Source organism: Salarias fasciatus, assembly GCF_902148845.1.
Source record: "Salarias fasciatus chromosome 7 unlocalized genomic scaffold, fSalaFa1.1 super_scaffold_4, whole genome shotgun sequence".
NCBI classification, from domain to species: domain Eukaryota; kingdom Metazoa; phylum Chordata; class Actinopteri; order Blenniiformes; family Blenniidae; genus Salarias; species Salarias fasciatus.
Genome location: NW_021941229.1, coordinates 24,264,169 through 24,278,695, shown reverse-complemented (window position 1 = coordinate 24,278,695; position 14,527 = coordinate 24,264,169). Strand labels below are relative to the sequence as shown.

At 43.3% G+C, this 14,527-nt stretch overlaps 1 protein-coding gene across 6 annotated transcripts in view; it reads right to left on the bottom strand.

Moving 5' to 3' along the window:
* The window catches only part of LOC115382953 (potassium channel subfamily T member 1-like), a 37,900-nt gene extending 28,706 nt beyond the window's left edge, over positions 1–9,194 (bottom strand). For 4 of the 6 annotated variants that reach the window (XM_030084941.1, XM_030084944.1, XM_030084945.1 and 1 more), the window contains exons 1-2: positions 9,023–9,194; positions 5,756–5,926 (exon numbers count right to left, since the gene is read on the bottom strand). In XM_030084941.1, the coding sequence (XP_029940801.1) occupies positions 5,756–5,926; positions 9,023–9,192 (341 nt within the window). In that variant the 5' untranslated portion in view covers positions 9,193–9,194. Of the gene's footprint in view, positions 1–1,716; positions 1,866–5,755; positions 5,927–9,022 lie in introns of those variants that run through there. The other 2 variants (XM_030084946.1, XM_030084947.1) reach the window with 1 other exon arrangement.
* Positions 9,195–14,527: the final 5,333 nt, after the last annotated feature.

Sequence of the window (14,527 nt, the reverse complement as noted above, 5' to 3'; positions counted from 1 at the left end):
TTATCATCTGCCATTATTGTCAAATTTTTTCACATTTGAGATCAAATTATGCATTTTTTCCCTGTGTGATATCAAATTGACTAATTACACTGATTTATATATAAAAATGGATTCTTACAGACAGTTTTCATAGTTTTGAAAAGTTTTTCAAGATAAAACTGCTGGTATTTAAGCAACAAGCAACACTGGCTTGGTTTTTCTCTTTTGCTACAATCTTTTTCAATAATAATAATAGCAGCATTCAACATTTTAATTTTTGATAATGCTCCTCAACTAAGTGATACTGTTTTGAATAAAGTTCCATTATCACAAGTGAGTATCAGATTTAATGAGAAGAAATCTTGATTCATCAGTAACCGATGATTGAGGTTATTTTCGGATCGTGACTCGGTCTCTGGTTTGAGGCTCCTCCCGTCTGATCGCTGCCCTGATGAGCTTCACCTCAGTCTGAGTGTCTGATCGCCTTCACCTGCTGGCCGAGGCGTTCACTGGCCGTCCTCTGAGTGCTCCGGCCTGCCAACGCCAGCGTCTGGCATCCTGAGTCGTCCTCTGAGCAAAAACTCCCATGTGGAAATCTGGGCAAATTTGGCTTCACGGCAAGTCAACAAAAGTCTTTTGTCTTTTGGTTTCCAACAGTTGGTTGCAGAAATGACGGTGACGGTTTGGTATGTCGCATCCTTGTGTGGCAATAAATTTGCAATTAATTAGCATTAAATATTCTAAAAGAATAATCGAGTCGACAAATTTCAAAAAGCAAATAGAAAAATGGCTCCTGAAGTGTGTTTTCTGAGCAGAAAGTTTCCGCTTTTTCTTCCTGTTGCCTAAATGTCACGATAATAAGCTGAAGACAGTCATTTGCTTGGTTTCTGGGATTTGAACCACAGTTTCAGGTCATGAAACCTCTGCTGAAACTTTATAAGAAGAAAACCACTGTTGTGTTTTAGCAGCTGGCTTTGGAGAACTTTCAGCTGTGCCGCTGCTTTTAATGAGAAAATATGGCAGAAAACATGATGAAAAACAAAAACTAAACGTGGATTTGATTGCTTCATGTTTTGAGTTATTTTTTTTTTACAATATTGAAGGACAGTAATGATCAGAATGAGGATCATTTTGTTCTACAGTCAGATCAAAATTCATCCCAACAGCTCTTCAACAACATCAAGAATGCCATGTTTTCATTCTGCGGAAGCGATCTACAAATGGGACAATAAACCATAAACAGTATTGATTTTGATAGATTGAAAAATGTCAGTAAAATCTCTAATCTTTCAGACTTTTTCCAGATAAAGTTGATTGGAACGTCTGTTACTGTTTTGGCCCGCGAGCCATATGTTGGACCACTCATTAGAGTACAAAACTTTAAATTTCCAAGTCAGTGCGCACAATATGAAGAGTTAATCTGTGGTTTTAAACTGTTGAATGAAGGCTCCAAACATCAGTTCATTAAGTGAGATTAGGCTTTAATCAAGTCATTAATTAGATGAGACACTTTTTAATGCTGCTTTTAATGAATGATTCATTAAATTATTAACTTTTACGTTCTATAGTTCTTAAAAAAACAACAAACACGCACTTTCTCCATCCCAGTAGTTTTTGTTTTTCCTAATCGGCCCAGTCGTGGCTTTTCTTTGTATCGCAGTAAGTAATGAGAAGTGTCGCGCGCCTCGGTGGCGCGCCTCCGCGTCCCGGCCGCGCTCCCGCTGCCATCGGCCCTACCTTTGCCCGCCGTCAATACCGAAAGGGTCCGACCTCCAGGCCCCGACGGCCGGGCTGACCCAGGTCGGGATGCTGATCTCCGGATCCATCGCGCGCGTCGTGCGCCTCGGTCGTTCTTCCCACGGTGCGCGCGTGCCCCGCGCGGCTCTCACGCGCACCAAACTACCTGAGGATGACCTCTCTTGTTTGGGCTTTGATGGAGCAAAAGCTAAAAACCCAGTGAGCCGCACTAACCAGAGGAATGCTGTGCTTATTGGAATATTTCTAGAAATGTATATAATCTCTCTCTCTCTCACTCCCTCATTCTCTCTCTCTCTCTTTTTTTTTTTTTCTGTGGTGCGCGGGCCTGTTGCCACAGCAACGTTTCATATGACAGGAATAACCCTGATGCTGCTGCAGCGTGGACTTCTCCTCCAGCAGCCCTGCGGCTCCTCTCACACCGGAGGGACGGCGAACGCTGGAAGTTGTGTTTTCCAGCGCGTCGCCTGCTTCCTGGAAGGTGACGGAGCCTTCGGGCCACAAGAAGCCCGCAGGAATGCGGCTGCCAGCCTGCCTCTGTGGCTCTGCTGGGGCGGAGGCAGGGTTTGCTGGGCGGGTGTGTGTAGGTGGAGGTGGAGGTGGAGGTGGAGGTGGAGGGGACTCTGTTTGCTCTGATGATGTTCGGATGTCAGAAGCCGCTCTTTTCCCTCGCATCCGAGCAGACAAATAAAATCAGATAAAAGCATATCGCGGAGGACTTTCTCTCTCTCCGGTCTCCTCTCTGCATACCCCACCGTGTTGTCTTCTGCGGATTTGAAGAGTCTGAGGCTCTAATTTGTCGGTGACCTCCGCGGTGAGTCAGTCCTTTAGAAAACACCAGATGAGTCCACTTCACTCGGACCCCTTCCGCCCACACCGACGCCGCCACTCAGCGCGGCCTTCTGACTGAGATGTGCTCACCTTTATGCCACAACTTCTGTCTGTAACGCCACATTTCTCTGTGTTTGGAAGCCGCCGCTGCCGCCGATGCTAATTTTAGCACGAAAAGGCTTCGCTTTGGTGGGAATGACGAGAGAATTTAACCGAGAAAAGTGCAGCGGACACTGAAAACTGCTGACATGCTTCACTGAGAGACGGGGAACATTCGCGTCTCTCGGAACTCCTTTGAGCTTTCTCTTCAGCATACAGAGTTTATTTGTGCTACTTTTCCCATTTCACTGTGGAGGAGACAAAGACGTCTTTTAAAAAGTGACATGCATGGACGGCAGGTTTATGTTCACTTCATCCCTCGTTTAGAAATGGAATTTCTGTCATAAATAGACTCAGTGCGCTCCACGTTTTGATCATACATCTACATTGCATTTTTTGCGCGTGTCTCCTCCCATGTTTGCGCTGTGTTATCTGTGCGGTTCTTCTCATCTCACCTTCTCGTGCATGCATTTGCTTCTTCTTCTGAGGAGGAGGGAACCTGTGAGTGATGGATGATCTCTGGGCAGATGTGACCACTGACATTTGCGAGTTCAAGAGAAACGCCCCTGCAGGAGGACGACCAGCGAGAAAGCCCCAACCGGAAGCATCAGTCACCCCCCCCGACAACGCTATCAAGCGGGGACAGGAGTCAGGTCCGCGGCGGGAAAATGATAATAAACGTATAAATAGGTGCTGTAAATGCAGGCAGCTTTAAAAAAAAGAGGGATCGCAAGGACGGCTGGGGAAAGGTCGTCTTTGTCTTTCACTAAAAGCATTGGAGGAGCTTGTTTTTCCCCATCAAATAAAACAGATATGACAAATATTAGAAACAGCACTGCGGACTCAAGGACTCACTGCTTCTGCCTTCACGTGGAAATTCACATTAGATTTTCGCTCTGCACAGGCTCACATGGAGAACCCCAGAATTATGTACTAAACGAACACACCGAGAGGAGCCAATCGAAAGAGACGAACAGCCGACTGCCTGGATGACAGTTCTCCTCAAAACTCCAAACAACACCGGAAAAAGGACACTCGTTTCCCTTTTTCAAGCTATTTTTTGACTCTTTGTTTCAGACATTAGAAGGAGTGACTCTCTAAATCCCAGCTGCAGAAATGCTTTGAGTCTCAGCATGAAAACAAATGAAGCAGATCTCAGAAAAACAGACGTTGACTGCTACTGATCTCACCGCGCAGCAGAGAGCGGAGGGCCAAACAGGGGAGGAAAGGAAAAAAAAAAAGAGAGAGAGAGTACGGATGAGGGAAGGTACAGAAACTCTGACGGAGAGATCGCATTTTAAATTCCGATTGTGAATTAGGTCACAACGCCGTCGACGCAAAACAAGCTTCAAGTAAAACTTCTTCAAATAAATCCTGGGTAAAGGGCGCACACGCCTCTTCTGCAAGTCTGCAACTTCTCCACATAACCACCGAGCTCCTGTTTCAGCACCACGGACAGCGCTCGGCTCTCAGGCTCGCTTCCCATTTCCTGTAGCTGAAAGTGTCCAAAGCTCAAACACCACTTGGACCTGAGCTGATAACACTTCACTCTGAACCTATGTCTGTTTAGTCTGCAGGAGACAGACGAGAAGACACTTCACGGCACAATCGCCCCGAAGTGAACCTCCACAAGGTCAAGAGGGGTCAAACGGCCATCGGTGAGCATTTGCACTGTAAAACAAACAAGAAATATTCTCACATCCAGTCGTCTTCAAAAGTTCCCTTGAACTAAAATACCTGCATCCACAGCAAATCAGCAGCATGTTCCTTTCATAAGATACAAATACAAACAATCCGAGCTCTTTAAAATATTTAATACGCCTCAGTAGATGCAAAGAAAACACATTTTTCACATTTGACAGGATGAAAGCGCGCAACGAGTTCGGCTGAAAAATGCCTGAAATACATGCCGGGCTGCTTCGGGCAGGAGGAAAGACTATTGAGCAACACAATAAATTGAAAACCGGGGAAAATAGAAAACAGCGAAACACGCAGAGATAAAAGGTAAGGGATGCATGGTAAGTGCAGGTAAATGCAAAAGCTGAAAGGTTGAGCTAATTGGTAAATGATGAAATAGCAAAAAGGACTGGAGCGGGATAAATGACTGAAATACTTTGGTAATTGTGATAAACACATGAAGAAGTAGCTTTGAAAGCTTTGAAAAATTAATACAACATTTTGCTATAGCGGCTTATTAGAGAGAAACTGTGCATAATAGAGCAAATATTCCCATTACTATCATCTAAATGTCACAAATGAGTGCCAAAATGAATCAAGTACACAAAAGAACTCCTGAAATATTAAGATAAGAGAGGTATTCTGCATGTGGGTTGAACAAACTACATGAATAAAAGGTAGAAGTATATAAGAATTAGCCGTAGCAACCTTGAGAGAAACCAGAACTTAGCAAATAAATCTAAAAATTAACAAAGAACGAGAAATAAATGGTAAATAACGTTCATTTAAAAAAAGTAAAGTGGATTTTCACCACTTCATCCTCAGTAATGTTCTCTAATTCACAAATGCTTCACGTTACTGGGAGACATTTGGGGATCAGTGTCAATATGAAGAAGGTCTGCCTATGAAGTAAGATAAATAGAGTCAAAAAAAAAAACACTTTTTGGGAGAATATAGTCTAACTATTTAGTTTAAACCCCAGAATGATCATTTCAATGTTACACATTAACAATAAGAAAGTTTTAATTCTCAATGGTGAAACTCTCCAGTTAGAACTTTAAGCTATAATCAGTTTACAGCTCAATAATATCAACTCAGATGAAAGTTAGCTGAACGTAATGCGCTTAAAGGGCACTGAGTGTCTGCTTACTTGCATTCGTGTTGAATGAATGGTTGAAATGAAAGAAACCCGATTCAAACAAATGGTTTTGACCGAGCTGTGACGCAGGACACCGAACTGAAAAAGACCACTCGACCCTCATACTTCGTGACTAAACCCTTCAGCCTCACAGCGGCCGCTTTGTCCTGTAAACGCATGGAGGTCGAGAGCCGGGACGCCTCCCTCAGCTTCACCCTGTCTATCTCACCCCTCGTCTGAAGACGCCCCAGACGGCGTTTTCCCGTCACGCCCTACCTGTCGTCGTTCTGGAAGCCCTGGTCCCCCAGCAGCAGGTCTCTGAAGCGGAAACGGGGGGGCAGCGGAGGCACCTCACTCTCCAGCTGCTCCATCTTCAGGGCGCTGATGTCTAAGATAACCCCGCTGCTGTTGCTGCTGCGCTTGGTCTGGACGGGGGCTGCGGAGGAACTGGGGGGATAAAGAGGCGGGAAAGAAGAGTAAAGAAAGCAGAAGGGAGGAAATACAAAGAAGCTGCAGACGGAGCGAAGGAGCCGAAAGGAAAGGCAGCGCTGAACGAGAGCTGGAGGAGAGAAAAGAAAGGAAACATGGGAGAGAAAAGTGTCAGGAATTAACTTCAGTAGAAGACACTGTGACAAAGTACAGTTTTTATAACTCCTCAGTTAATATCAACCATGTCACTAAGATCTCTGCACTTCTGTGTCATGAAAGAAGAACAGAAATGTCCTAAAAACCACCATGCAAAGGACAGATTCAATGCAGCAACTCTGCATGGGACCATTTCAGCACATTAGCTGGAGTTTGGAAGACAAATAAACAAAAAAACAAAATCAGTCTTTCTAAAAGTCGAATCTTATCTTGCAGCATTGAAATACAAACAACAGCAGAAACTCCAGTTGTCGCATGCACTAGAAAAAGATTGGACTTTTTTCTTGTTGGGGGAAGGTTTCAACCAGTAGTGGAAAGCAAATTTCCTCTCTTTTATCACCTCTGCCCACCGGATTGATCACACAGGTTAAGGTGTGACTCCTTCTGGACCTGAATTTCCGAGGACTTCTTCTTCCACGACTGGTTCCAGCACATGCTGTCACTCAGTTTGAAAACACACAGTGTGGAAAAAACAAAAACAGACTCTACGATTTAAATTCTTCTCTGTTTTAAATCAAACTGTATTGAATTGATGCCCTGAATGCCTGCAGATGCTGCAAACCCCTCCCTCGTGTCCGCAGTGACATGCAAAGAGGGAATTCAGTCTCGTGCAGGAGTTCTCAAAGTGTGGGAGGACGAGTCCACCGCCTGCCTCACTCAGCTCGCACCATTTTGCGCCCCCGTTCAAATCACCTGCTCAACAGCTTCAGGCCACTTTCATACGATAACGTCTTCAAGTGAAAACGCTCTACTTTCTGCTCCGAGAGCATGAAAAACGCAACTTTTTGAAAACGGCTCGCCAGATAGAACTTTTTCAAGAATTCTCCGACTCGGTGGAAATGGGGGGAAAATGAGTCTTTCTGAAAACGGCCGAGCTCCGTCTCCGTGTAGATGGTGAAAGTCTTAGAATTGTTATTGCTCTCTACACGTGTTTGGTTTCAAAACAAAAATGACCAACAGCACCCACTGGTGGCCCGGCATGGAAACTACGTCATTTAAACAAATGCCGTTTTCAAAAAGCTGCTGCGTAAACATGAAAAATGTCCGAAACAAAAACAGCAGTTTTCACTTGAAACGTTGTCATGTGAACGAGGCTTCAGTCTGCAGCTGCAACATCTGCTCAGCAGTTTCCGTCTGCAGCCGCTCGCAGCTCTCTGGCGCCCCCCGGGGGAGACCCGTCCCACACTTTGGAATCCGCTGCTCTGGTGGGATGTTACCTTTGACCCCGGGAGCCGATGATGTGGGAGGATGAACTGATGTCGCTCGCTTGAAGGAATGAGATGAAACCCCAGAGTTTAGTGAACGTATTGATTCCTGCTTTAACGCTGAACACCGTCTTCACGAGCCTGAGTGATCCTGAGCTCACTTTTCATATTTCATCAGTCATCGGCTGCTGGATGTTTGTTTTTTTTTTAATCACGCCACCTCTCTAATTAAAATAATGTATGCTTTGATTAAATATTACTCATCGCTGAGTGTTACATGAGAGAAGGAGTGAAGCCGTCTCAAGTCAAAAACAGGGTCCATCATCCAGAAAGGCCCTGAAACAAGTCACTCTCATGCGTTTCCCTTCTCACTTGTTGTATTTTTTCCATTAGTCTTGTCAAACTTGATTTATAATACATGAGGGGCATATTTCCCAGGTGGTTTGGTGAAATCAATCGTTCCAACAAAGCAAACAAAACCAAAGGGCAGAGAGCATCGCTGAGACAAACACACTGGAGATTAGGATATATTGGAGATGAAACAGTTCTTTGTACCTAATTCCAATAAAGAAAAGACAGAGATGAAAACCAGCCTATTGTCAATATGAAATACAATTATTTCATCAGTCAGGTGATCAATCCCATGATGCACGGTGATGTTGGTCATTCGTGGACACGACGCCCGGGGATAAACCAGACGGATTTCCTAAATGGACGAGTGAAACCTGCTGAGTTTCTTTTCAGGAAACCTTCAGGAGCGGCGTCGCTGCCTGTAGCCGACCTCAGAAGTTGTCCTCAAAGCGTCACGTGGAGAAATGCGTCACACAGAAATCAGGAGGAGGAGGCTCAGTCAGGAGGAATCAACCTCAGCTGGAGAGTTTACATGAAGTCTGTTAGAATGCGCTCTGGTTCTGGATCGAGCAGAATCCTCAGATAGATGTGGAACTTTTTCATTCTGATCAGACTTTTCTCATCATTTTATTATCATTCATGAAAGTAAACTAAACATGAAGTTTAGTAAAGAAGTAATGTAAATAAGCAGCTTATTGATACGGTGGAATATCTAATTCATCACACTGACAAACCAGATGAGGCAGCGGTGGTCTGAGGGATAGGGAAGCAAACACGGGATCGGCGGTTTACAGGTTTGATTCCCATAGTGGACAGGTCTCCACTTGGTCCCTGAGCATGACCCTTGACCTCTATTAGCTCCCTGACGTGCCTTAATTTGGCTCCTTGAAAAAGGATGGGTAAAAAAAAAATGGAGTGAAATTAAAAAATATGAAAACAAATTTATTTTATTCATTAAAACTATAGTGAAAAATTCAAAACTCTAACTTTAAAAATATTAAATAGACATAAAAGTGATGATTTTTTTTAACACTTTGGAGAGCCTCCTCCAGTTAGACTCTTGATTAAACTATTAGATTGGAATTATCATTAGTTATTATAAGCTGTAATTGAGCAATTATAATCACAATACATAAAATGAGGACTTAATTAAAGTTGAGGAAGCAGTGGTGACACCGTGAATGGATGAATGAATGAATGGAAACAGCAGTATGGCAATGCAATGCTGCGGTCATGAAAACGTCCAGTCGCTACTTTTTCGCAGTTTTATCAGACAGACGTCCGTAAACTTAAAGAAAAGCAGCGGCGGCGGCAGCGGCCGGTCGCCGCGCTGCCCTCTTACCGTGGTCGGTGCTCGTTTACGGTGCCATCGTCGTGAACAAACGTCTGGTTCACGTAACATTCACTGCACATTTTGGCCGGGGATCCGGCGCTGCCGTCGGACGGCGGAGCTGCGCTGGTCGGCGGGGAGTCCTGCTTCGCGATGCCGTCTGCTGCCCGGGGTAAGTGCATCGGAGGGAAGGAGCGGACTCCCGGGGAGAGAGGAGCGCTCTTTCAGGAGGCGGCCGAAGAGAAAATAAATAAAAAAAACAAGAAAAAAGAAGAAGAAGAAGAAGAAGAAGAAGAAGAAGTGGGCGCGCGTGCGTGCGTGCCGTGCAGCGCGGTGCGGTGTGGTGCGCGCGCCGCGCTCACCTATGCAGGTGCATTTTTTTTTTTTTTTTTTGGAGGTGAGTTTTTTTTGCCTCTGCCCACGCAGAGAGAGGCTCGCGAGGGAAAGTGACAACTGGCTGCTGAACTCTTCAAACACACAAACTGAGAAATGCAAATGAAAGCATTTGGCTGGCGGCGCGTGAGGAGGAGGAGGAGGAGGAGGAGGAGGAGGAAGGAGGAGCAAGGGGGTGGGGGTGAGGGGGGGTCTGCAGCAGTAAACATGACAGCTCTCCTTCCTGAGGTAGTGGGAACACCTAATGACATAACTGTTGAATTATCACCCAACTCCTGAGCAGGAGGGGGATCAGCACCATCTGTTGGAGGATCCGAGCCCCTTCACCTCCATCACTCCATCCATCCACCCATCCATACATCCATCTATCATGCAGACTGGGAATTGAACCCGGGACCCTCTCACTGTGAAGCTTGTCCCTTCTCAATACTCACAACACAAACGGTGATCAGTGTTCTGGATTGATCAGTCTGGCTCACTGACCAAATGTCCTTCATTTCAGTTTTCTGCTGCAAATGATTTGAATAATCTGCAACAGACCTTCAGCTGTTCTACATTTATTCCACAAATTACATGAACCAATAATGAAGGATCAATTAAACACCAAAAGCCCCAACGCAACAACAAAAAAACAACAACAAAAACTACAAAACAAAAGCACAAATGTTCAATGCTACAACAAAATGTCACAAAATGTTAGGGCCACGGTTTGTTTTCAGGGGAAAATATTTTCTGACGGACCAAATTTGTTATACTGGAGAGTTTAAGAAACGTAAGCAAAACTCTGCTGCTCGATGATTGTGAATATTTTGGTTATTTGTTTTCAGAAATGTTGGTCACCATGTTGAAATGGTCGTAACATTAAGTTCGTGTTCTGTTGTTAATCATTTGGTTCCATGTTGTTTCCGTCAGAAAATATCATCCCCCGGAAGCTTTTCCTGTTGTTTTTTTTTTTTTCTGGCTTTTTGGCTGACCCTTCTGGGCCACTGTAGGTTTCTAGTTGACTTACCTGGTAACAATGAAGGTGAGATACAACGAAAGAATAAATAGGCAAACAGAAAATCCAAACAAATACAGACAGGACATTTAAACTCTCCGAAAAACGTCACCAAAACCCAGAGCTGAACTGTAGATAATCTCTCTGAAAGAGGAGAGAGGGCTGACTGTTTACATCCTGGAGCACAGACAGTGAAATGCTCTGCAAAATCGAAGAATTTGAGTTGTTTCTGATAGACAGTGACACACATTCACAGCTGTGTGTGGTTTTGAGTTACAGTTAGCTTCAATGTATTTTGAACTGTTGGAGGAAACCAGTCAAACTGTGGAGATGTGGAGGTCTGGATCGATCCCAGCTCAGCACAACTGAAGACAGAAGTACCTACCAGGCAAACCAGAACACCTCAAGTAAAACCGTGCACGCTGAGGAGGAACATGCAAACCCTTCACTGAATGGTCCCATCAGGCTGTGGACCAGAAACCTTCAATGAGAAGAGCTGATTTATTGAACAGTGATGTATGAATTCAAAAGTTGCATTTCAAGGATTAATCCGTCCCCAGTATATCTTTATTTATGAAGCATTTTAAATCAACTACAGGGAGTCGATGTAGACAAAGCAAACAAACATGTACCAAAGTCTAATGCTGAAAACAATTAACTCTCTGTACAAAAACATTCAGGCTTTTGAAATATTACTCAGTTGGAGTGATTTCAGTGTTTATGTGCTACGTCCATCCTCGTGTGCAGTATTCATGTGTTATGAAGTAATATGACGTGAAAGTTCTGCATTTAAAATGTATAACAGCTACACATTACGTTACAAATGAAATGGGCACAAACATGGAAAAAACAAATAAATCATATTTACGCAAACAGATTGGTGATCCTGAAATCACAACCTTGTAGAGCATTTATCTTTTTCAGCGGCAAATGAGATTTTTACATTGAAAAGAAAAGATTGTAAATGTGGACAAAAAAAGTTTGATTGTATCGAATTCATTTATTCATGCTTTTTTCAAAAAGTATTTCTTCTCTATTTCTATTTATAGCCGAATTTTGATGGACATTGGTAGAATCTTTATTTTAAAATGAACAACTGAAACACATAAAAATTCCACCAATAAATGATTATTTTGTGGCGATGAAAAACAAGAACTAAAAGCCGGGAGACAATCTTTCAGAGTGTTTGCAATACTTCAAGTCCAGATCCAAAAAACCCACAAACAGACTGTCAAATAACTGCGATGGAAGAAAGTTTAAACTGGTGATGATGCTGCAGCAACACTTCACTGGATGCATGTTGTGTTTGCACAAGTAAGATAAGTATTATTAGACTTGATTTGTATTCTATTTGGAGCCGTATGGAATATGGACTTGATAGATTCAGGTTCAGATCAATACGTTGTGCGTAATAAATAAAACCCCAAATTGCAACAATATGGTAAAAAGTAAAGAAATTATTTCATGCAAACAAGAAAATGTGATGTTACAAAGACAGTTTAGGTTAATCAGTGTCTATTGGTTGTCTGTAGTAGATATATCTAATAAATCTAACAGACGAATAGTCTGTAAGTGTGTAGAAGGTCAGTGAATAGAAGGAGTGGAGGTCTTACAGGCTCACGGTGCTCTAAAAAATAACAGATTTATAGATAGATGTATATAAAAAATGTGAGTGAGATTTAATTCAGACAAGAGGAAGAAAGGCCTTGGTGGTCTGATCTGTCATTCTGATATCTATAGTTTATTAACCTGGAGTTTTCTTGGCTTTCAGAAAAAGTGATGAATTTACATTAAACACCTCAAGTACTTTACGATTTCATCCTTCCAGATTTCCAGTGAAATAGTGCATCTTGAAATCTCCCCATCCCTCCTTCCACTGAGTGGAAACCCACCAGGATCCTCAGACTCCCCCGCAGACAAGACGATGAAGGCTCCCAGATCAGCGGGCAGCTTATAGTTTTTATTACAGCATCGTATCAAACAGGAATTTTAACTCTTCTTTTTTGATTGAAATGAGAATTCAAACACACTCAAGTACAGTTTCTCCCCCAAAACAAGCTCTAGAAGGAGATGTTAATGTCACCCTGGAGGAGAAGGTCACGGATGCTGAGCGATGTGAGAAGGAAGCAAACGACTTACTCAACACTTTCATTAGTGCCAGGAGGGAAAAAAAAAGAAAACAGGGCTGAGAGTCAGAATGTACAGAGGGAACGATTGACTGACTGGACGTGTTGTTTTTTTTTTCTGATTTATTTCTCTGTTTATCTGCTGACGCAGACTGGAGCAAGTATGGAGAAGACGTGGGTGAGGTGATATGATTCACTGGGGAAACGGTGACATGAGGCGGCGGCGGCAGAGTTTTTCGGCTGGAGATGGATGTTTGGGAATGAATCACACGTCCCCACCGGAGAGAGGCCGTTCTATTTACCGGCTATAGAGGAGAAACCTTGAATCTGTGATGTTCGGGATTCCAAAGCAGTAGATGTGTAAATGTTTCGCCGATGGATATGATTATATTTGTGTAAGTATGGAAGAAATAAGCAGAGTTAGATACTGAACCTCTACTACAGGTTTATTCTCAACACTAAACCCAGTTCAAGTTTCCTGATTTTCTTTCTTTACATCTGCGTCCAGACAGTCTTTCTGTCGCCGTCTCCTCACCTGCAAACGTGTTTACGTCTCATCTCGCTGACTCACCTGTGCAAGCTTTGCAAATTTGCCTTCATTTGTTTAGAAAACGAGGCGTCCAACAGGTGTTCTGCGTCAAGGAGTCGCAGTCTGGAAGCACAGCGGTGAAAGTGGTAACAAGGACGTAACATTAATTCCTACAATGATCTGATGGCTTTTCATCTAATTTATTTATCATTTATGCCTCACGGACATAAACTAAATTGACTGACCTTTTTTTCCATCAAGTGACATTTGTGTTTCAGCCTGAAATGCCTGGACAGAAGAAAGGATTTTTGATCTTATAAAAGACTCCCTACAGCAGTCCATTCATCTGCCTCACATACAGGGAGAACATGCAAACTCCACACAGAAAGGCCCTCGAAACAAACGGGGACGTTCTTTAACCACAGCAAAATCTAATTACAGGAAAACAGTTAGATATTTGGTCCTACGCAGATGAAAAAAACATGTATTTCATTTGAACCGAGTGCAGGATGTGAGGAGTGTGAGTGGCGTGGCGGTGAGGAGGGACAGAAACGTGTCGACACGCCGTCTCCAGGACCTCAGCCTTCACGTCCAGCCGCTTACATAAGCCTCGCTGCTATATTCAGGCGGGATTTATACCTTTTCCTCTGCGCCGTCGCTGCCTCCATCTGGTGTCTGGACCCGGTGTGCTCGACCCCCTGCTGCACAGCAGCGTTCGGCCCGGAGCCGGAAAACTCCAGAAACACAACCAGCAGCATGTCACTGCTCGGCCAGTCTGTTCTGCGGTGCTTCTGCTTCGACTGGCTTCTCAAAGACACAGAGGCGTCGATGATGCCGAAGCCTTCATGAACACCTCACCTTCATCCCCTGTGCTGTTGGCAGAGGTCACAATACCCTGCAGCCGAGTGCGATATTGTTCATGTGCAATGTTTATGTCACTGACATGCTCCTTTTATATCGTTTATCTTTATTTCATCCTATTTTTCTTCTAATGTGCTGCTCTTGCTCACTGAATTGCCCCTTCGGGCATAAATAGTTTTTCTGATTCTGAATTGGGTGCAAATAGTTAAAAATACATGAGTACATTTCATTTAGTACGTTGAGTAAAACTGAAAAATATATTTTAAGCAAAAATAGGCTGTCTCGATCAGTGCGAAGACTCACAAATCCACTTATGAGTGAATTTACTTCTTTATATTAATTAAAAAAAGATTTTTAAGTATCATTTATGTGATTTTACTCATTTCCACAGCAAGATTTCACATTAAAAAAACATAAGATACAAAAATAATTTAACAATTTCTCATAAATAGTTCTTGGCGGCCATTTTTTGGTCGAAATTACTGCAAAAAGGTCTGTGATAAAATGAGGGATTTCAGTTCAAAAGGTAAAATAATGACAAATTTCTCCTTTCAGAAAACTGTATTTTCTTCTTTTTGTGTGCAAAACAGAAAGAAAGCGAGCAGCAGCAG